Raw genomic sequence first — 24725 nt, 5'->3', positions numbered from 1 at the left:
TTTTTTATCTGTGTCAAATCTTACCTTAATATCTTCGCAACGTTTCATTACGTTATTAATGAAACTATCAAGATCCTAGTATTTTCAATTTTGACAAATTGAAAATTTTTTAATGAACCATTTAGTTTGAACGAGGGACAAGTTCATTTTTTGTTATTGCGAAATATTTAAGGGTTTGCATTCTAATGTATTGTAAAATATATTAAAATTTGCGGAGCTAAATATCATAAATTCCTAAATTAAAATCCTAAATTCACAAATTCCAAGATTCTCAAATTCCTAAATTCTTAAAACCCTAGATTTTCAAATCCTAAGATTCTCAAATCCCAAAATTCTCAAATCCCAAGATTCTCAAATTCCTAAATTCTCAAAATCCTAGATTCTCAAATCCTAAGATTCTCAAATCCCAAAATTCTCAAATCCCAAAATTCTCAAATCCCCAGATTCTCAAAACCCTACATTCTCAAATTTCAAGATTCTTAAATCCCAAGATTCAACTGAAAATAATTATAACCTATGAACTCAGACCACTTTTAAAATAAACATTCCAGTACTGTTAATTAGCCAAACTTCCATCACCCAAATATTAAAAAATTTGAATTATTTTCACTATAGATTGTTTACAGACAAAAATATCATATTAAGTTTCTTCTGTTGTTACCATTATCTTAATTTTTTTAACAAATGACCCCACTTGTAGAATAAACGACACATGTAAGAAATGTAAAACATTAGCCATGCAATATATCAATTTAAAAAACTTTATGGAAATTAATTTTCCGTTCAACGAGTATGATTTATTTGATTCAATTTAACTGTTCGTGACGGTGCATTAATTTTTTTACCGGAGTTTAGACGGAGTTTAATTACGCGTAGAGAGGTGAAATGTGTTTCATGAGAAATACGCATTTACTTATTCGAAAATCATACCACGTTGTGAGTCGCATGCAGATGGTATGCGGATCATTGGAATTGCAAAGATTTTTGCAGGTTCGTGACGACTAACGCGTCGATTTTATGAACGATAAATAAATAAGGTAGGTTTTAGCGTGTTTCATGCTGCAACCTTGTATCCTATTTCTTCAATGGAACATGTCGATTAGCAGAAATGCAAATAGTAGCCGTGAATGTTTTCATTTTCTCGGTTTTCAGTTTCTTTTCAATTTTCAGAAAGCATGATTTATGACTGTACCATTACCACCAGAAAAAAAGTTGTTACACGAAATGTACGGATGTCAACCCACGAGTTGGCGCGTGAGGAGGTCGACCCAAAAGAAACTACGCCCAACCCAACCGTGAACACTTCCAGCGTTTCATTTCGGCAAATAAGAATAATAATGACAATAACAACTGCTGAACGTAATTCGCACTCTCACTCACTTTTGAGACGTTTGAGTTTCATTGTTTTTGGCCTAATTGTGCGACCGCTCGAGCCAATAGTACCGCCGAAAATACATGCGATAGGCGTTCATTTTTCTATTCTGACCAATTGAAGCCATAGCTCTTCTAAACACCTGGGTCAGCCTCTTCACGCGTCAACTCGTGGGTTGACATCGGTATCTTGTTGGCATGAGAAAGTAACTTAGTTTAATGGTTTTCTTTTGCACAGCAAAAATATAAGTAACTCGCAAATATGACGTTCGATTAAGAATTTTCAGATGCTTTGTTCGATTAGTATAATACTTATTGAAAGCATGTTTCGTCATATCAAAAGTTTTCAGTGTGACCGTTTAGTTTTGTGGGACCGATTTGCGTTCTTCGATAGTGTTTTGGTTTTCAAATATGTGTTTAAGAAGCATACCCCGTCAAAATGTTAACGATTTATTTGATAAAATTGTTGAAAAGGTACGAAGGTGTGTAGTGTTTCGACACTTTCTCGTGAAAGAAATATCACTAATTGTAAGCGATTCGTATACACATATAAGTAAGGAAGATTCATAATAATGCGACAAATACGTGTCGTAATTACGTAAAGTATGTTAGCAATATTCATTTACGTGTTATGATAATTGGTTTGCGCAGGTTGCTTCGTTAGAAATAATATGGGTAACAATTTTCATACGTATTGATAGTGATAGTATAATTTTCTTAGAAGGTAAGTAATTTTTACAATGATTTTTAAAATTTGGGAAGAAACGAAGAAATAGATATTTGTAATTTTTTTGTCAGCACTTTTAGTACTTTGAAATTTAGGAACTTATAAAATTAATAAGATCCGCAATGATTTAAATTACAATTTTCCAGATTTTTAAATGTTTGAAACAAAAAATTATATTTGCAAATTGAGAAACTTAAAAGTGTTAGATTAAAATTTAGGAATTTGAGAGTATGAAAGTTTGAAAATTTACACATTTGGGAATTTAAGGATTTAGAAGGAAATTTAGAGATTTATAGAGAATGTAAAGAGCAAAGAGTAAAAATGGAGTAAAACTCCATTTTATTAGATAAGTGACAATAAAATGTATTATAGCTATCGATATGTATTTAATCCCATATATATGGATATTTAGTCCATAATCTATTAAAACTTTGTATGTAATAATATACAAGATAACTATCTAAAATTATCTTCAAGAATTTACTCTATATAGATAACTATTTAGAATTCTGTTCAATTGCATACAAAATTGTCAACGCCTTTTCAATAGAATGATTAAATAGATATAAATATTCATCTGTGATTTATTCCAATTATACCTTTCATTTATTCATTAGCTTATCAGGTAGTTATTAACTTGGTAATTATAAAGTCATTTTAATTGGTAATAATTAACATGTTAATTATAGAGTACAGTTCACTCTGCAATAAATAGTTTATAAAGCAGAAAATCAGGTACATTATAACAAATTTTGTAATTAAAAATAACAGCGAATTTTTGTTGTTTTATGAAACTACGATGTAATGATTTAATAAAAAATCTTTTATTGTTGTAGTTTATAAATATTATTGTCAGTTATTGCATAACCATCTATTTTAATATCGAAAAATTTGTGCTTCGGTAATAATGTCCAATTAAGCGTAAAACGCATCAATACGAATGATTGAAATTGAATTGAAAAAAACGAGTGGACAGAATATTGGAAGAGGTATTATTTTTCCTCTTTTAAATTTATTAATTGAAACGTGGTTTCAATCATCCGTATATGTTCGTTGTTCCCGGTAATCGTTTTTTTGCCAGGATTTGCAAGCAACCTGGATTAACTTTCAGTGACAAACATCGATCTCGGTTTCAAATAACCTTTTGTTCGTGCTTAATTAAATGAAACAACGCATAAATAAATTAGAAAAATTTACTTAAATTAGTGAACTAAAAAATTTGAGTTGAACTACAAATAAAATCGGCAGTGTTACTAATACAAAAATATTATGTATTATGCTGTATGTTATTATATGTACATTTTGCACTAAATGAGCATAATTTTCAAGTGTAATTTGAACAAATTTTTTATTTTCATTTTTGAATATGGGCAAGGATTTTTATTTCTTAGGGTTTATAAAAATGTATAATTTAGTAATTTATTGAGAATATTAGAAATTTATGCAGTTGGAAGTTTAGAAATTTCAAATTTTCAAATATTTGCACTTTTAAATTTTTAAATTTGGAAACGTTGAATGTAGAAATTAGGTAATTCAAATCTTGGAATTTAGAAATTTAAAAAGTTAGAAATTTGTAAATTTGAAAATTTTCGCAGAAAAAAATAAACAGAAGAACTATGAATAATTATTCTATTAATAATCTCTGATTAAATATAAGAAGAAGCTAAAATTACGAAAGTGGAACATTCTATAAAATTATAAAATATAGGACCGTCAAGATATTATACATATAATATCTTATTATAATTACATATAATACTAATATACTGAATATATTATATAGCACGTTTATACAAAATATTATACAATATATTATATAATATATTTCCTAAAAACACATTACCTTTCAAATAAATTTACCCAGGAAAACTGTATGTACTAAAATTCACTCTATAGAAATGTCCTTCACTGATAAAATACAAACCCAAATAGTATAACACTTGTCAATGTTGATACATTAAATAACGCAGTGCTGTAAAGATTAAGTTCAACACATTTTTTTTATTTTATGCACGAAGAGTTCAAATCGCACAAGGGACGACGATAACGATACTATCTTCGCTCTTTCATACTGAAATCCTTTTTCGATAAAACTCAGGTAAACTGATAGGATGAACTAGGTCCCCTTTCATTTTTATCATGTACAAAAGACACAGTTGAATACCGGGTTCGTGGTATTACCATTTTATCTAGATAGTATCATTTGGTAACGCTGCCTCATTTCTTTCATGGCTTATTGAAATGCGATAAAATAAAATGGCTCGTGTCCTCCGGAGCATGTGATTTTTCGTTACCCTGCAAACAGCATTTCTGATTGCACTGATTTTTCCGTAATCTCGAACAATCTGCAAATAGCGATGCTGATGTATTATTTAAAGTAATTTTGAAGTGAAAATAGTGACTTCCGTTAACGTATAATATTAGTAATCTTATATGTATACAGTGTGGCTCATCACATTTTGCCATCTAGATTTCACATAAATAGATTAATACTTTTTTGTAAAGAATATGAAGGAGTATCAGTTGATGCAGTAAAAAATACATAATTCCATTTAAAAAAAACATTAATGACCTTCATATATCTTTTACACGTCCATCTACAAAAAAAATATACCACCAGCATATGCCCTCCTCAAAACCATTCAACTTCATCTAAAACATTGTTTGCTATGAGTAATAATAATGACTCAAATCTAGATGGCAAAATGTGGTAAGCTACCCTGTATACAGGGTGTTTCGCAACTAGGGTAAGTCCCTGAAAGGGAACGTAATTCTGAACTTTTTTTCTTGCAAAAATAAGGTTTGGAGCTTCATTTTTAAATTATTAATGGAAAACGCCATTTTTGTGAAGGAAAAATTGTTCGGAATTACATCCTCTGCAATCTTTTTCCGAGACTTACACTAGTTTTGGGACAACCTGTATAAATCTGATTGTGAGTTCTATTTTATATACACCGTGTCACCACGCAAAAATTACTGAATATTTTTTCATGAAATTTTGCGGAGGTAGATCTGATAGTGTAGATGGTTTTAGAACAGGTTTTGTGGTGACAAAAATTGCAGAAGCACCACAAAAGTCAGCTTAACCACAATTTCACGTGCGTTTTGACAAAAAAGACGACATAGTACCACAATAGGACGTTATATGAGTTGTACATTCTCTGTCATAAACGAGCTAGACTTTAAGAATTAAGTGGCTGTGAAATTTCACCGCCTCGAACATTTTAATTTAGGCAACAGTTTTTTTTAATATTCCAATCAGTACAAAAAGTACATCTGATTATTGATATTATTTCTTCTTCAAAAATAAAACACGCGAATTTCATGAATATTTTATTTCCTGATTGAATCTTGTAAGCGATATTTACTTTTAATCCTCTGAAGTAGCTAGACCAACTAGTATTATTAGAGTAATACTAAATGGATGTTACGACGATTAGTATTGTTTTAATTTTAATATTTATAACAGAATGTTTTAAGGAATGTATTGATGCTGTGATGTATGGATTAATACATATGACAGAATATTTTAGAGAATAAATAGACGCTGTAACATTTAATATTAATTCACTTGTAATACATATGACCAGGTTTTAAAAAATAGGTGGACGCTGTGACAAATACCTACTATTAATTTAGATACAGTATTTGTAGCAAAATATTTAAAAAAATAGATTGATATTCTATTTTGTATTTTAATTATATTTTCGACCTGAAATTGACTCATGTAACGATACAAGTATTAAAAAAAGTGCAAATGTCCCAAAACCCAAATTCCTATTAACATTCAATAATATAACCCCGAACATGATAGTAATAAATCTCCGTGAATATCCGTCAACTTATCACTGTACAAGCTATTCACAATGCTCTCCGAGAGCTCTTTAGTATTCACCTCATCTGCCCACCATTGCTCTAAACTCTAAACCATCCCCCTATCAACACTCTACTAATATCTTCAGACGATTGCCCTAAATCATCCCTTCTATCACCGCCTATCTAGTACCGCCTATTAGTATCTGTTCTCTATTGCTCTGAAACATCCCTCCTATTAATGTTATATTTGCTCAACATTGACCTTATTCATCCCTCCTATTAACGCCGCATTAGTATCTGTGTAATATTGACCTGATCCATTCCTGCTATCGTCACATTAATATCTACTCAATATTGTCCTACATCTTTCCTATTAATGGCATGTTAGTATCTGTTCAATACTGTAATAAAACATGTCTGCTATCAATACCACAGTAATGTCTGCTTACTACTGGGCAGATATTAATCAGCTCAATCATCCCTAGTATTAATGTTACAGTGGGTTCCCAAAATTAACTTCATACACCACTCTTATCAAGGTTTAGTATTAATCTAAATCATCCCTTCTACCACTACTATTGTAGTATCTGACATTGCTTTTAACTATTCTTCCTATCAACCATATTGGTACCTGCATAATTAGTAACTCCACAATTCCTGCTATAAATATCATAGTACTATTTACCCAATATTGTCCCCATCCATCCCTCCTATTAAAGAGAGTGTCTCGCGGCGGCCATCTTGCTTGTTTACATCAACGTCTGTCTCACTCGTGCACCTTCGAAAATTCAACTTTATTCAGTATAGAGTATTTATTGCTGTCTAAAGCGACCAGAGCACCCTGTAGTGAAGTCCACTGATGGGTGATGTACTCGTAAAAGCTTCATTTTCGCAATATTCGAACGTCAAAGTCGAATCTACGAAATCGCCTCGTCTCCTTCGCACATCGCATTGGTGTAAGAGAGTCGAGTCAATTTTCGTAGATTTGACTTTGACGCTTGAATATTGTAAAAATGAAGTTTTTACGAGTACAGCACCTATCAGTGGACTTCACTACAGGGTGCTCTGGTCGCTTTAGACAGCAATAAATACTCTATACTGAATAAAGTCGAATTTTCGAAGGTGCATGAGTGAGACAGACGCTGATGTAAACAAGCAAGATGGCCGCCGCGGGATGCTCTCTTTAACACCACATCTGCTCAACATTATCCTGAACCATTCCCACTAAGTATCCCAGAAATAACAAGTAAAAAACACGAGCAACCACCGTTACACAAGCAATTAATCATTTCCACCGAGCCCTTCAAACTGTACTCAAAGACCCCTAATTTCCCGCTAAATTCAAGGCGGCTGATCGAAATTGTAACGCTCGAAACATCGGTCATCAGGGAGTGGTTGTTTTTTTCACTCAACACGCGATTGCTTCATCGTGCATATCGGCAGATGGAAAAGGGACATGCGAAAATCAATAACACTCTATGAGCGGTGTATACATTTGTTTGGGTTGCTTTATCGATAGGTGCACGCAAAAATTCGAAATTTTTCGTCGGCATCGCGTGCCCCATCGAGCGGGAAATCGGGCGATCTTCCGTTAAGGGTGGCTTGCGTGGCTCGTTTCTGCTTGCACGACATCGGTTCACCCTTTTACGAAATAACGAAACCAGCACGAGCATGTAGCCAAGTATTCGAGCGACTGGCCCCATCAACCGAAACTCGCTCAACTGCTCGTTCGCATGGTTCAACTTCACGGGATACGCGAATTAGCGTGGCTAGGTCAAGGGTGCAATTTGCCCCAGATTAGTTCTGTTGGATGCCTGTTTGCTCCCTGTCGCGACTGTTTTATCCGCTGCTACGATCCTTCTCTCTCGTTAATCGTCCCTTTTTTGGGAAAAGTTTAATCCTGCGATTTCGACAGTTTTAGGATTTGCAGAGAGAGCTTTTAAATTTGGGGATTTGAGAGACTGCAAATTTGAGAGTTTTTAAATTTAGGACTTTGAAAATTTGGGGAATAGTTTGAATATGAATGTATAGGAATATCGGCGTTTAGAAATTTAAGAATCTGTAATTTCGGATATTTTGCATTATTAGATATTTAGAATTTTCAGGAAATAATATTTTTAGATTTCAGAAAGTGGGAATTTAGAGTACTAAGAATTCTACAATTTAGATATTTGTAAGTTACCTTATAAGAATATTTTTATGAAATTACAATTAACCCCTTAGACTACAATTTTTCAGGCAGCTGTGCCAGTCAGGGCTACCTAATTATTACAAAGTTCAGATAAATAAAGAATATTCAAATGTTAAGAATATTTTGGATTCAGTGATCTTCAATTATACAATTTGCAATTGTTATCAAACTTAAAACTCAATATTTATGCGAAGATTTAAAATTGTCACATTTGAACAGTAACACATTTGATAATACTGATAATATTGATGATATTGATAATATTGATTATAATGTTTATATTGATTATATCGGTGATATTGATAATTTTGATAACATTGGTAATATTGATAACATTGATAATATTGATAACATTAATAATATGGATAATATTGGTAATATTACGTGCATCACGAGTGACTCGATGTTGTATGCCAAAAATTTAAACGATTCTTTAATTATAATTAATTAATTAAATATTACTTATAGCGAATTATGACTAATTAAATTTATTTTGTTATTTTTCTTAAGTTGTTTAATTTTCCCTACAACAAACTTAAACTTTTAAAAATTGCTATAAATAAATCGCAAATAAATCAATCAAATATATCTGAAACAACCTTGTTCAACTACAAGATCAATAAAAGAGAATGCATTTTCACAAAAAAAAGTATACAAAAATTTGGGATCTGTTTTTTGGTAACAGGAAGGTCTGAATATTTTGGAAAATAAAAATTCCTTTAAAATCAAGTCCATTAAAATTTCTTTAAAAGTAAGTCCACCTCAAAATCATTTAATTGACTATATCTAGTTTGGCGCAGATTGTTTATTAGGTTGAAAAAGGACAAATCATCAGCTTTAAAAGAAATTCTTCTCCATAGTAATTGCCTTTCTCGTGTGTGCCGCTTGCATTATCGGAAAACGCAGCGGTCGTCCTTTGAAACGAACGTTCATTGTCGGTATCTGTTTGCAATTCACCCGTATATGTGTTTTATCGGGCCACGGCGAACCGACAAAGCGAATCTCGGGTGTAAAATTTTAACTTGCACGATGTTTGCGCGAAAATTTCGGTTCAAAAAGTGCAGCGGCAAAAGTTCGATAAAAAACCACCTCGAAGGAAATCTTTATTGTACATGCCCACGGATAACCGATGCAAACGAGGTTTCGTAAAATTAGCCGTGGAAAGACGTCCACGATGTTTATTTTTCTGATGTAATTTTTATGAACCAGACTTTGTCAAATTCTACAATAATACAACAGGGTAAAAGTAACAGAGTGATGAAAGTAACACGCTTTTAACCCATTTTCATTGTTAGACAATTTATTTTTCATAATTACATGTGCATAATGTCTGTTTTGTTCCATTGATAGACACGGAGTCACAAAATGAATTGTATGTGCTGGTTAAACTGAATTGGTAATTCACTGTAGTCAATTTTTGCTATTTGTACTTTCTTGCTAATATTAACGGTGTCGAGTCGCACCTGTTTGTTTACAGCCATCTTGTCTTCGATTCATGAAATCAACCATGAGGCAGATTACAAAAATGAAGTGTTTAAGAGTACAGCACCGTAGACTTCGTTGTAGGGTAGTCGGAAACATTTGTACAGCTATAAACACCACACGTTTAACACTAGATTTACGGAACCCGTCAAAATGACGGATAATAGGTCTATTTTAGATGACAGAGTTTGTTAAGAAATTATTGTAAAAATGTCAACTTTCATTAACTGGCAGCAAAAGAATCAATGTTTTAGGCAGTTCACATATCATCTGCAATTTCATTATTTTTCTACTTTAGGTAAATTTAAATAAAAGTGACCATCAAACGTCCGTAAATCTAGTGTTAATAAAGTCGAATTTTTGAACGTGACAGATGTTAATGTACACAAGATGACCGTGGACAAACAAGTGCAACTCTGCTTCGTTAAATTCCTTCTTAGAGCGTTCTTAGATATCTTTATAAGTTCCCATCAGTAATTTCAATAAATCATAGTTTTTAAAACTATAAGATTACTTTTGAAAATGCTAGAGCAAAAGTAGCATATCAATATGGCGTCAAAAAGAAAACTGTAAAAACTGAATGAAAGGTGATTTATTATGTCATAACTGTAATTGGAAGTAGATAAATAAAACACATGCATAATACCTTATTCCTTCATTTGTTAAAGTAATTTTGTACGATTACCATCACTTACATCATGTTTTTTGAAACACCGTGTATAAGTATAAAGTAAAAATAAATGTCATGATATATTACTTAAAAATTATATAAAATTTAGCACTAAACATCTCTTAACTATTTTAATCTTAACGTTAAAAGTTATCTCAACTTTTAACTATAAAAATGATATCAAAACCGCATAATGGAGGATTTTTGAATACATAAATTAAAATTTTCAGTTATGATATAATTATTATATAACAATATTAATAATTGTATATTATTATGTCTACACTTATTAAAAAATAGTGTTCATATTTTACAGTAAAAAACTTCAACTAGTTTACTTTTTCTGAGATATCTAAGGCTCTGCTTCTGTTAAATTAAGGGAAAATTAAATTGACCTGAACTCGCTTGTTTTATAAACTAATGATTCTGTCAGTGATGGAGTCATAAAATTTTTTATGGCACTATACCATATTCTTTCCTATGTCCATTATAGTTTAATGTAGTAAAGTGAGCTTTGTCGCTGTAGTGGAAATTAAATTCTTTGCATATTTATTTATCATAACGAAATAAGAGATAGAAAAGTGAGTCAGGGAGGTTCATATTGTTCGAATATTTTTATCGGAACGTAATAAAAAAGTCTTTGCTGCCTTTTAATATAGTTTGTCACTTTGATTTTTCACTTTGATAAATGTTTTCTAGTTCATTATACAATATTGGCAATATAAATTTATTAATAGTAACATGTTATTCTTATATTAATAATAAAATATCTCTGTATCATATTGAGAAACGTAATTACTCAAAAGGTGTATTAATAACAAATTAAAACAAATAATAAAATAATAATATAGCAGATAAAATTAGTACATATACATGAGTGAACATACGTAATATATGTATAATTAATGTAATAAGTATGTTGTTGCTAACAAGTAAAAATTTTACTAAAAATGTAAAACAAATAACAGTCTTTTAAGTTACAGCTACAATTTATGTAATAATATTTAAATTGCAAATATTTCCAGTTTAAAAAATTGCTTCTTCTGTATAATAATTAAATAAAGATATGTTATACAAGAAATTGGATCAAAAACAAAATATTAATTAAATACGAAATGAAATATAATTTGCTGAAATATTAATTTAATATTAATTATTCAATTCATAACTCCTCCTAATATTATTAATTTGAAATTCAGACTTTTCGATTTTAAAAAATAGCCTCCATCAGTATAATAATAATCAATCAAATATAATTATTTTACTACAAAAAGTGTACAAGTCAAAATCTCTTCCTATTTTCTGTATACAGTTACATAATTTATTTGATACCAAATTTTATCATATTATATTCATAACATTATAATTTTCAAATTAATTTAAAATTGATACAAAATTTTCTATTCAGATGTTAAACACTTCAAAACTGTTCAAAATCAGTTTGATTTTGAACAAAAAATCTGTACATTTCATTGTACATTTTTAACTTATGTTTTCCCGCAAATTTTTCGTTTCTGCCGAAAAGCACTCTGTATACAAAAAAATACCAAAATAAAATTGAACAAATTCGAAGAAAAAATGCATATTCCGAATGTTTAAAATTTCTAAAAGCAACACGTTGCTCCGTGCTTTATCTACATATCTCTCCACTAAGACATTGTTCGTATCTGAAAAGATGGCAGACACCTGAAAGTCCTTTAACTACCCCGAGATAGAAACATCCAGTTATCGATTGTATAGAAGCAGTCATTAAACGTGGCCAGAAGAACAATGGTGTCTCGAAAAGGAACAGAAGGCTCTTAAGAAATTTTTGCCGTCGTTTTGCCTCGCGTGGAAACTCATTTCCTTCAACCTTGGTGTGTTTCCCAAGCGCACCCGCAGAACAAGCAATATCGAGTGTACGAGAGAAACCACACTATGTGCTATTACTCGTCGATAACGAGCATTGGCGGAAACGACAACCAGCAGATGGTCACTTGAATCTCGAACTTTGAACAACTTCGTCCAGAATGTCAACTACTTAAGATTGTTAGCCTGAAGTTCCAGGGAAATTATGGTGAAATAATCGCTGTAATTAGGTAATTATCAAAGTGGAGTTGAGTGAAGTGTTGGGTACTTTGTACTTAAACACTTTTGCTATTTGTATTATATCATTTTATATTTGAGATTTTGGAATTTTTTGGGTGCTTGTTTATGAAAACGAATTTAGGGGCTATATGTACCTTTTTAAATTAATTAACTTTCATGTTTATAAACTAATATGTTACGTTTGTAAGTTTGAAAGTACTATACTATAATGTTTGCAAAATAATTCTTGAAATTTTTAAATTTGAAGGAATAGAAATTTAAAAATTTGTATATTGACAAATATACAAATTCTAATTTTTGGAGTTCCTAAATTTATGAAATTTGAAGATTTTGTATTAACAAATTATTAAATTTCTGAATTATCGAATTGCTAAATTACCAAATTATCAAATTACTAGATTAGCAAGTTACAATATTAGTGAGTGTACAAATTCTTGAATTACTAAATTTTCAAATTGCTGAATTTCTGAGTTACCAAATTTCCAAAATACTAATTTTCGAAATTCTCAAGTTTGTAAATATCTACATTAGAAAGTTCGCAAATCCCAAAATTTTGAATCTTCCAAATCCCTGAATATCGAAATTCTTAATTTACTAAATCTACGAATTTGCATATTTCTGAGTTCCTAAATCTCGAAGTCACCGAATTCATGAATTATCAAATTATAGAATTTCCAAATAGCTAAATTGACAAATTTCCAATTTCTTAAATCACCAAACTCAAGAATTTCTAAATTTGTAAATTCTCAAATCTCTGTGTCCATAAATTCCTAAATTCTCATGTTCTTAAATTACCAAGTTTCTAAATTTCTAAATTACCAAATCCCCTAGTTCCTAAATGATCAAATTCTCTAGTTGCAAGATTACCGAATTTCTAAATTTCTGAATTACCAAATTTCCTCGTTCCTAAATTACCAAATTCCCTAGTTTCTAAATTTTTAAATTACCAAATTCCCTACTTCCTATATTACCATATTTTCGAGTTTCTAAATTACCAGATTCCCTAATTTCTAAGTTTTTAAATTTCTAAATTTCTAAATTACCAAATTCCCTAGTTCCTAAATTATCGATTTTACAAAATTCCAAATAACTAAATTCCCAAATTCCGAAGCCACTAAATTATCAAGTTATCAAATTGCTCAAACTCTGAGCAAATTTCTAAATACTTAAATTATCAAACTCCTCACCATGCTTCTTGTAAATCAAACTTAAATACTTTAATTCAGTATCATTTCATTTTTATAATACATACATATAACAGATCGTTCAATTCATGTTAATTTCAGCAAAGATACTATAAAATCAAAAATACAATATACTACAATTTAGAAAAATCAGAAACCTTGATATTTTATTGCTAAAGAAATTGCTTAAAAAATTTTTCTCGTAGATCCTATAAATAATTTAGATAAATACATTACCTGTATTAATAGCAACAAATTTAAGTCATCATTCAGAAAGATATAGGTACTTGTCACTCCACTCTGTTATAATAAATTAATTCATAATTTCTTTCTAGAATCTATTTTGTAAGTTAAAGACTTTGCAGGTAAAAAAAATTAAGGGTTAAAATATTTATGTAGCTAAATAAAATAATCTTAAATTTCGGTACTAATGCGTCCATGTCCTACAAACACTATTAAACCGAATGCAGACTGACAACATTTTTTTCGTCGGAATAATCCTCATGAACATGTTCGTAGTGCAACGACTTAATCTCAGGGCGAAATGTAGGTCAATGTTTCTTTCGTAGCCGCTGCAAAGTGCAATTCGGATTTACAAATGCCTCGTGCCTCTTGCTAAATTGCTTCTCCATGTCATATCCTTCAGGGAAACTGTTCGAAAATTTCGCGTGCGCGTCTAGTACTATCTGAATACTTGCTAGTAACCGAAGTAGTTCACCGAAGGCTGATTATTCCATAAATACACGTCGTCTCGGGCTGAGCCCGAAAGTTTGATTATAATGGCCACGAATATTATATCGTTCCAAAACCGAAATACTGTTACTGTTACTGGAGATGAAGTAGATTCGTATCATACGGCGAAAACATCTGGAAAGATTACGTATCAATAGATTCACGTATGATTGTTTAGTTCGTCGATGGGTAGATCAGGGAGTTCGAAGACTTCATGGAGAGTGATATGCGTGGCTATGCATGATATGGACAGGGATTATGGTTTCTATATCTGTGGAGACTTAAAATTTTCAGATTTGGGAATTTAGTAATTTGCAAATTTACAAAAAAAAATGAATTTTATATACTTGGAATCTTGAGGGAGGAAGGTTTCGAAATATGGTAATTTAGAAATTTGCAATATTTTATTTGGGAATTTAAGAATTCAAGAACTCTAGAAATTTGTGATTTGGGAATTTGGAATTTGGGAATCTGGGGATCTGGGCATCTGGGGATTTGGAGATTTGGGAATTTAGGTTTGGGGATTTAGGAATTTGGGAATTTGGGAATTTAGGGATTTGAGGATTTGGGGATTTGGGGATTTAGGGATGTGGAAAATTGAGAATTTGGGGATTTGGGAATTTGGGAATTTGGGGATGTAGGGTTTTGGGAATTTGGGGATTTGGGGATTTGGGGATTAAAGGATTTGGGGATTTAGGGATTTGGGGATGTAGGGATTTGGGGATTTGGGGATTTGGGGATTTGGGGATTTGGGGATTTGGGGATTTGGGGATTTGGAAATTTGGGGACTTGGAGATTTGGGGACTTGTGGATTTGAAAATTTGAGAATTTGGAAATTCAGAAATTCTCAAGTCTAGAAATTGAGAAATCTAGAAATTGAGAAATTGAGAAATTGAGAAATTGAGAAATTGAGAAATTGAGAAATTGAGAAATTGAGAAATTGAGAAATTGAGAAATTGAGAAATTGAGAAATCTAAAAATTGAGAAATCTAGAAATTTAAGAATTTCCAGAATTGCAGGAAAATTCTTGTAGGCTACCAAATAAGGAAATCCCGATCGGCGGGAAAGGTAGACTACACGAAACTCTTGCTTCGTTGATCTCTGACTACGCCCGAACCAGTTCCAAAATAGAAAAATGTTCAGCGCACGTAACATTACATATCGTCCTAAATATGAATCGTAATTTGTTGCGTAGAATATAGAACATATATGGTTATACATATTCACTTACCATTGTGTCATATAACGAGTGCTGATAATGAAAACCGGCGAAGAAGTGCGATTGGTTTCGGTGCCGTTCAGGCTGCTGTCTGTCCCGTTCGTCTCCATTCCAGCAGGCAAAAGTCACGGTGGCATTAAGCTTCAAAACCATTGACGCCTCTAGTCAATACCCAATCATCCTCCAAGCATCCTGAAAATAATATAATAAATCGATGTCATAAAACGATTATATTATGGAATGTTTAATGTTGCTTGTCACATTGATGACTTATACTAATCCTTTAGTATAAGTATGTATTTTCAGTCTGCTATGTAAATATTTAATGCTGTCGATATCGAACGCTTTGCACAATTACTACGATTTAATTAATATTAACTAGGACCTCAATTTTCCTTGTACATTTTGATTTTGATAGGAAATTGTTTAAAATGTCAACTACTCTGCACTTTCCCCGAAAATGGGGTAAGAGCGTAACTTGAAGTTAAATACTTTGAAACTTTATTTCATGTGCAATGGGGCAAGCGCAGAATTATCAACAAATCTGCTATAAAATGCTTTTTACTGCATTATGCAAGTACTCTATACTGCAAACAAGTACTCTTAGCTAAAATATAAAAGGGGTTATAGTGAAACACAAACAAGGAAACAAACATACTAAATGGAGAAATTTCGCTCATATTGTAATAAAAATAGCCTGTATACGCACTTGCCCCGTTTACGAACTTACACCACTTCACCTTACTAACATTATTAATAGTTTAAATATTTATGATCAGGTGCTAATATTTGTTTTAATATTTTCCATAAAAAAATCAGAAAATATCAAATAAACAGTTTGAACTTTTAACACATTTCGATTTAAACAATTTCAAGCTTATTAAAATTGAGACAGATATATTCCAAATAATGTGAGGAAAGGAACACTATTTTTTATCGAAAAACAAAATTATTATCTTGCGTTAACATAAACAATTATTTATGTACTTTCAGTGATAAATATCTTCAACTGTTCGGTTAAATTAAACAATTTTTCTTCTCGGATTCAATAAAATTTATTTGACGAATCGTGCAGAGTGAGAGTAAATAGCGTAATACCTAATGAAATTTTTTGTACGCATTATGATCTCGTGCTTAGGCATAATTCAGTGTACAATAGTCGTGGTCGACAGTAAATTTTTTTTCTGAATGGCAGAAAATTATGAAGGTCAAGAAAAGCAAATGCGGAGATTTATCGCGTATCGCATGATCGCCATGATTTGGTTTATGATGCAGGGAAACCCGCAGTTGCGGATAAAAATTCATTTCTTCTTTGGAAATAAAGCTTCGTTATGAATTTTCTAATTATACAATTTTTATAGCTTACTGCTTTCTGTAATATTTTATTTTATTGCATCTGCAGCGAAAAACTTTTCTGACAACGATGTAGATAACATTCGAAATTCTATCTTTTATTCACTAAAATAGTAATAATTTTTTTATTACTGAATTATACTTTTACTGCTGAAACAGTAATAATTCATATTTTTTGCACATGTAATAAATAAATAAAAATACCAATGAACACGTTCTTAACGATTCTATTGCGTTTGTGCTGTGTTGTAAGTAACACAAAACTCAAAACCTGTTTCAGAATATAAATGTATTTTGTTAAATGCAAAAGAATTATAAATTCTACATTTAATGAACTTATTGAAAATATTAGTTGTTTTTTGTAATTATAATCTTTTGTCGTGTATTCTCAAACTATTGCAAATTTGTATCAGAGCATTATTTTTGTTTAATTTTTCTAGCAAAATATATTTGTTTATTGTTATCTGTTGTGGGGCAGAATCTGTGTTCGAAGTGACGTAATAAAAATGTATCAAAAACAAAAATTGTTTATTTAAAAAGTGCAATACAATATTGATGGTTCAATTATACGGAAAACATAAAAGACCAAAATCCAAATAAAACAAGAATGCAGCGCGAAGTCTGATGGCGATGTAAAAAGTAATCGTAGTTTCCATTAGTGGACGGAAATGTTAATCCATTTATTCTCTCATCATCAATATACTTCTTGTTAATTTAATATGATTTATAAAAACTCAAAAATTAAATTCTCATAATCAAAAATATCGTATAACGAAAAAATAACTCATAATTCAAAATCGTTATAATTGAGTCTTTATTCTTTTGTTAAATGTTTAATCTGTTTGACATTGTTAATATCATACATAAATTAAAAGTTGATTGCGTTATTAATTTTACAATTTTCTAATTTTATAGTTTCTCCAGATTTTAATTAATAATTTTTTATGTTACATTCTGTAGGAAAACATAATTACTAAATACGTAATTGAAAAAAATATGTTTATAATTAAAACACAGTATTTACATGTAAAATGAAATGTAATTTGTATTAAAATACAGTATCGTATTTATAATTAAAATCAAATATTGTAGTTAGCATTAAAATACAGTAATTTCATTTACAATTCAAATAAAAAATTATATCCGCAATTGATACGCAATATTACATTTACAATTCAAATAAAATATATTTACAATTAGAATAAAATTTATTTGGTGTACAATGTTTGAGTGTCAGTAGAACTATATACATTCGTACAAAGTTATTTACGTTATTTTACCGTTTAAAAGTTTCAAAAAATTTAAAAATATTTTGGGGTACTTATCGGAGTCCCATGTTACACAATCGTTCGATACGTCGAACGTTTAAAACTTTTTACATTAAAAATAAAAATTCAGAGGAAACACGAACCTTTGTGCCGTCAACGGTCCAGCTCGTCTATGGAGGATTAATTATAATATTTTCATACACAATGCAACAGAAAGCTTTTTGAAATGAAGCCTGAAGGGGTTCTCTAAAGGCAGGTAGAAAGGTTGCAAAAATAAAAGCAAAGCTAATTTTTTATTTATGTAATCGTATCACCGTTATTACATTCCAAGAGTTATAAAGAGAATAAAAGCTAATATGTACTTGGAAAGCAAACTAAAATTAACTATAATTAATCAAAGTTACAAAATGTGAATAGGGGTACTTCAAATGAAATTAAATATTTAGTCCTTTGCAACAAAGGACATTTTGAGTACTCAATAAATAATACACGTAGTAAAATAGAAATACACAGAAATTTTTTGTTGGAAATTTAAAAAATTTTTGTATAAATAATAAATAGTATAAATAGCTTAGTTTCGTGTAAATAGTATAGATAAATGAAAGAATGAATAATATACATATAGTACAAATAAATGAAATAATAATAAATAATGAATAATATAGAAAAATGAAAATGATGTAGAATGTAAAATTTGAAGAGTAAATATGGAACAAAAATTAATACACTGTAATTGATATACTGATTAATTAGTAACGTAGTTCAAGGTAATTAACAACACAGGTATATTAATTACAGCAGTGGTGCAAGATTCATTGTACGTGTCAAAAGTGGAGTATAGGAACATTTTACTAACGCATCGATAATTTGGAGATTGTCGTTTTATACATTAATATCATTAATTATTTAAATTTCTTTATTACAGACCATTCAAATTTTTCGTCTAAGTTTTGCAAAATTTTGTGTCAAACGAAAGTAAATTAATTAATAAGTACAACGTCACTTGTCAATATTTCGTTAACTATTATTAAAAATAAATATTAGAAAAACTAAATATTATTATATAATATTATTATATAATATTATTATATAAATCTTATTATATAAATCTTATTAATATATAATTTATATTAACTTATATAAATCATATACACTCACTTATATAGCACTTATATATCACAATACAAAATGTCAAGTTATGAAATTCTGTATTTATTTATAATTATATAATATAATATATAATACTGCACACACTATTATAATAATATACTATATTTTAATAGAGTGTACTATATTAACACAGTACAACATATTATATTTTCCATCATATTTATCAGATTATGTCATCGGGTTATCATGTCAGAATATATTATATTAGGTTATCACTTATAGTCATTAAGTATATTTTGTCATAAAATATTTTCTATCACATTTGTCTTATAGTATTATATTTAAAATACAATGCACTGTACACAAAATACCACATACATATCCTTACATGTTAATTTCGAATTTACGAAAAGATTGAGAACCACTGATTTATACCCTCGAAATTGACCTTTGATTTCTCCGAACAACCAGCAAGTTCTAATACAAGATTTAACCATTATGGTAATAATTTTTGGAGAAGTACAAACTACAACACTCGAGTATTCGTTTCTCCATAAATGAATATCGATTTCCCTGAAAAATCAACAATATAAAGAAAGTACTGATCATCACGACGATCACAAACGAATCCATTCCGATTGTACGTCCCTATTTGGTTTACGTCCCTGAGGATGAGCAGATGCTGAAAGTATAATACGCCGACGAAAGCTATTTCGCTGTGTGATGTTCCAGGAAGTTCCAATTAGCATGACCTATTATAACATTCCCTGCATCGTTTTGTAGAATTTGCACGGGTTCTGCCGTTGAAGTTCTTTTTACTCAGTGTAGTCGACAAAATTGCTATTTTACATTAATCGCGATGTATGTGCTTCGCAGTGTCTGCAGTATGTGACGATTAAACGACATGTAGAATCATTAGTGTAAAGGAACTCTAATGTAGTATTGCTGGATTCCGGGAGAATTGACAACACACTTTATTTTAAGAAAACTCGAACAGCTTTATTGGGTCAGCTAAGTACTAGACTCTTTTTGAACATTTTTCGATATTGCCAAGTTTTATACAGGGTGTCTCACAATTAGCGTAGGTCCCTGAACTGGGGGGAAGCTGACGTAATTCTGAATAAGATTTCCTTTTGCAAAAATAGGGTTTGAAACTTCGTTTTTGAATTATTAAGCAAAAACACGGACCAATCAGAGCGCGAGGATTACGCGTGCGCAGACGCGAGAGCGACGGCTTCGAGCCTAGTGACTGAACGCGCGTAATCCTCGCGCTCTGATTGGTCCGTGTTTTTTCCTTAATAATTCAAAAACGAAGCTTCAAATCCCATTTTTGCAAAGTGAAATCTTATTCAGAATCACGTCAGCTACCCCCCCCCCCCCCTCCTTTCAGGAACCTACTCTAATTGTGAGACACCCTGTATACTATTGCTGGAGATAGGTTGAGGTAGGGACGATGGTCAAGGGACAGTGTGACTCAGGACGGGTGCGAGGTCCAGGATAAGTACGAAGTAGAAATCGTTTCGATTAGTATATTTGTTGGGGATGAATCTGTAGTGTTTGCTATCTGATTTGTTCGGACGCGTTGATCATCCAACAGTATTGCATAATAGTGCCGTCTAATGACCAAAGGACCACCCAATAACTTAATTGGGAAAGAATGAATTCCAAGTTGATTGTTGGAAAACTATTTATTTGTCTTAATGTATGGTGTGTCTGGATGTGTAGTTTTGTGTACGTGGAATTTTTACTACAATGTGTGCTGTCTGAACTAACTAACTTGAACCAACTAATCTAGTTGGCTATTTTTACTGAACTGCCGAACTGAAAAATATTCTTTTCCCTCTGACCTTCCCTTCCAGTGCGCCCTTAGTGCGCTTCCTTGTGAAAGGGGAAAGCTAGGGTGGGTGAAAGTAGGACTCAAAGCGAAACTAAGGGTCCCAAGAGAAAGTATTTTTCGTCACGGAAACCCTCAGTCCCCGCCATAAATTATACCGTACTCTAAAAATTAGGATTCCCAACAAGGACTCTAAGAAATTTGACTTCGAACGAGTAGAGTCGAAGAATTTTTACTGTATTTATTCGTCCCTTCGAAGAATTTTTACTGTATTTATTTATTTCTTCTTTATTTTGTAATATGCTCTGTATTGAATTTTATTAACTGTTTTTTTATGATTCTTTTTCTGACACCTTAGTAAATTTTTAAAAATTTCCTTCAGGTTTGATATTCTTTGCTTACATACAATTCCTCTAGAAGTCACTGGAAAGATTAATAACGAAGACCTTCACATGCTGCTACTCTGCAGTTATTTATTTACGTATTGAATGCTGTGGAAATTTATGGGACGGAATTTTAATACAGGAACGAAAAATTTAGAAATTTAGAAAACTTCGGAAATTTTCAAGTTTTGAATTCTTGTATTTTGAGATTGGAATTTAGAAATTTTTGAACTTTAGGATTTTGAAATTTTCGAATTTTGCAAGTTTGTCATGATTAAAGTTTGGCATTCTAAAATACTGGAATTTTGGAACATTGAGATTTTATGAATTTTAAAGTTTTTTTTTTTTATTGAAATTTTGAAATTCCGTAACACTGGGGCGTTGAAATGTTTTAATTTTAAGATGTTGGAAAAGAAATTTTGGAATTTTTAAACTTTAGGGCTTTGAAATTTTTTTTGAAAATTAGGGATGGTAACTCTGGTATTTTGGAATATTGAAATTTGTGGACTTTGAAATTTTGAAACTTTAGTATTTTGGTATTTTTAAACTTTAAGATTATAAGAATTTTGTAAACTTAAAATTTTTGAACTTTAAAATTTTTGCAATTTTAAGATTTTGAAACTTCAGAATTTTTTAATTTATTCATTTTTTTTACTTTAAAATTTCATAATTTTTTGAAGTATTTATTTTTGCGGTATAGGATTTTGGATTCTTTAATTAATTGATTTTTTTACTTTCGAATTCTGAAATTTTTTAAAGTATTTATTTTGTAACTAGTTGATTTTGGAATTTTTTAATTTTTCAACTTCAGGATGTTCAAATTTTGTACATTAAGAAAATGTACATTAGTTTGTACATTTTGTAAATTTGTATATTAAGGATTTCGGCAATATAACAAGAGTCTACTGCATCATACATATAGAGTATCCAATGAAGAATTTCAATTTGAAAATGAAATATACGTTTTCTGTGTAATTCAAATTACTGCATACCATGCAACATATAACAACTTTCAATATAATTAAACAGATAACAATTTTTAATCAAACTAAGCACCAGAAGAAGCAATCAGAATATTGAAATCGATAATTTTTTGCTATATTTATATTCATTTCCCGTTTCATCTTCAGCAAAATACGAACAATTATAAATATTTACACACGTTCTATATTTGTTAAAATTTCTAAGTAAAATTGTGTTCCATATAAATTAATTCCAATTTCTAATAATATTTTTAATTTTACATTATTTCAAAATAAAATATTCCACCTTGTATTTCATAGAACAGCTTTTCATAGAACTGTATTTCATACAACAATATATTGATTTATATTTGAGCAATTCAAGCTTGTAATAAAAATGTTATCATACTATTAATTTAATGCTGTCATGTTTGTGAAAAAATTGGAACTTTAAATACGCTTTTCTACGAGCATAGATTTTATTTGTAATACTTAGGAGCAACGTTGATTCTAAATTGGGTTAAGGGATCTGCACATTTACACTGCGGAATATACATCTGCTGCTACGAGGTAATTAATTAAAAAGGAAATAGAAAAAGCAAACTGCAGGAAACCAAGAAAATATAACAGTGGGCACTTAAGGAAGGTTGCAGCGTTTTGTAACTAATTTATTTCAACGGATCATAAACTTCCGTTTAAAGAAGGAAAATGCTCGTATGTTATAGCATTATTTTTAGATAATTAAACTTCAAATAAATACTGTCATTTTCGTTAACAATTATTTATTTTGTTTTATTGAAAATTGCGGATAGAGTAATATATTGACGACAAATCTGAATTAGGGGTGTTATTTAAAAATTAGGGGTGTTATATTTTATTACTTAATACTTTTGTGTAATATATTTTATTCTTCTATATAATGCTGTATTATATTATATGTTATAATACTAATAGAAGTATTATATTGTTTATTATTATATTTAAGAAATCATTTCCTTACCTTAACAATCACACTTCAGCAGAATAACATACCTCACACAATAGGACGTTTAAGACCCCAGTCACTAAAAATATTTTTTACAAAGAAGCTATTCATTATTTTAACTAGAAAAAAATTCTAAATAATCTTTGAAAGTTGCTTTAACGTATTTCACAGTTCCTTTCAGTAAATTTGAACGTTAGATATGCAAAATTCAAAAATGTGAAAAAATTGAAAAAATAAGTTTTCGCAGAAAAATTCCAAATTTTTTTCGACTTTAATAAAAAGAGCTAAAAGTGTAGCTGAAAAATTTTGAGAAATTTGTGGAAAAAAATAATAAAAATACCGAGGTTTCAGAAAAAGTTTTTACTCAGAATTTCAGGAAATAAAGTGGCTAAAATTAAAGCTAAATTGGCTGGAGTCGTTTCATACCCAGTGTGACCGTTAAGGTTTGATTATGAATTTAGATGAAACATTTTTCGTGTAAAATAATGTTACGAGGTACGATTTATGGTTAGAACAGATATTTTTAAAATTATAATCTTGTACTAGAAAATAAGTTTGGCCATAACTTTGTTTATGATAAACCATACTTCTATGCACAGTTTTTCTTATATTTTAAACGTCGTCAACATGAGAAATATAGTACCTCATTGTCAGCTCAGTTGCCGAAGCTCGGTAATAGTAAAAGTGATATCGTGGAAGTTAGTTTGAGAGACATTGTGTGCTACTTTTATTGACATGTCCAGCTACAGTGAAAAATACGATACGATGATCGTTTATGGTGCGTGAAAATGCTTTGGGAGCTAAACTATATAAAACTACATATCCTAAATTGAGATCAGCCATCGCATTTTACTTTTTTGAAACTCGCAAATAAAATTCTAAAGAAACATTTTTCCGATATACAAAGACACCATAATTACATAATGAAAGCACAAATATATTTATAAACGCTATATGATGATTAAATATAGAACTGGATCAGTAATAATATTTCTTACAAATTGAAAAAACAATTAATATATTCGATAACAAGATTTTAATCGCATATATAAGATTTGTAATTGAAAGTTTGTTAAAAAACAATCAAATCTTTTGGACAATGCAACAAAAAACAAAGAGAACATCACTTTTGTTGTAGCACTTGTTGCCCATAGTCCACATATCGATACTCGGAAAATTTCACGCGGTGCAGATATCAGTCAGAGTAGAGTTACGCGAATTCGTCATTCTCAGAAATTTCATCCACATCACCTATCAATACGTCCAGAATTACATAGGCAGGACTTTGAAAAACGCACACATTTTGTGAACTGTTGCTATATTGTATTCGAAATACAAATGTACATTTGT

General features: G+C 30.4%; 1 protein-coding gene across 1 annotated transcript in view; it reads right to left on the bottom strand.

Moving 5' to 3' along the window:
* The window catches only part of mAChR-B (muscarinic acetylcholine receptor), a 129732-nt gene that overhangs the window by 55289 nt on the left and 49718 nt on the right, over nucleotides 1-24725 (bottom strand). The window contains exon 2 of the mRNA XM_012280610.2: nucleotides 15493-15672. Within this exon, the coding sequence (XP_012136000.1) occupies nucleotides 15493-15590 (98 nt within the window). The 5' untranslated portion in view covers nucleotides 15591-15672. The remainder of the gene's footprint in view (nucleotides 1-15492; nucleotides 15673-24725) is intronic.

This window comes from Megachile rotundata, chromosome 14 (assembly GCF_050947335.1).
Source record: "Megachile rotundata isolate GNS110a chromosome 14, iyMegRotu1, whole genome shotgun sequence".
NCBI lineage: Eukaryota > Metazoa > Arthropoda > Insecta > Hymenoptera > Megachilidae > Megachile > Megachile rotundata.
This window is presented reverse-complemented; position numbering and strand designations above follow the sequence as displayed.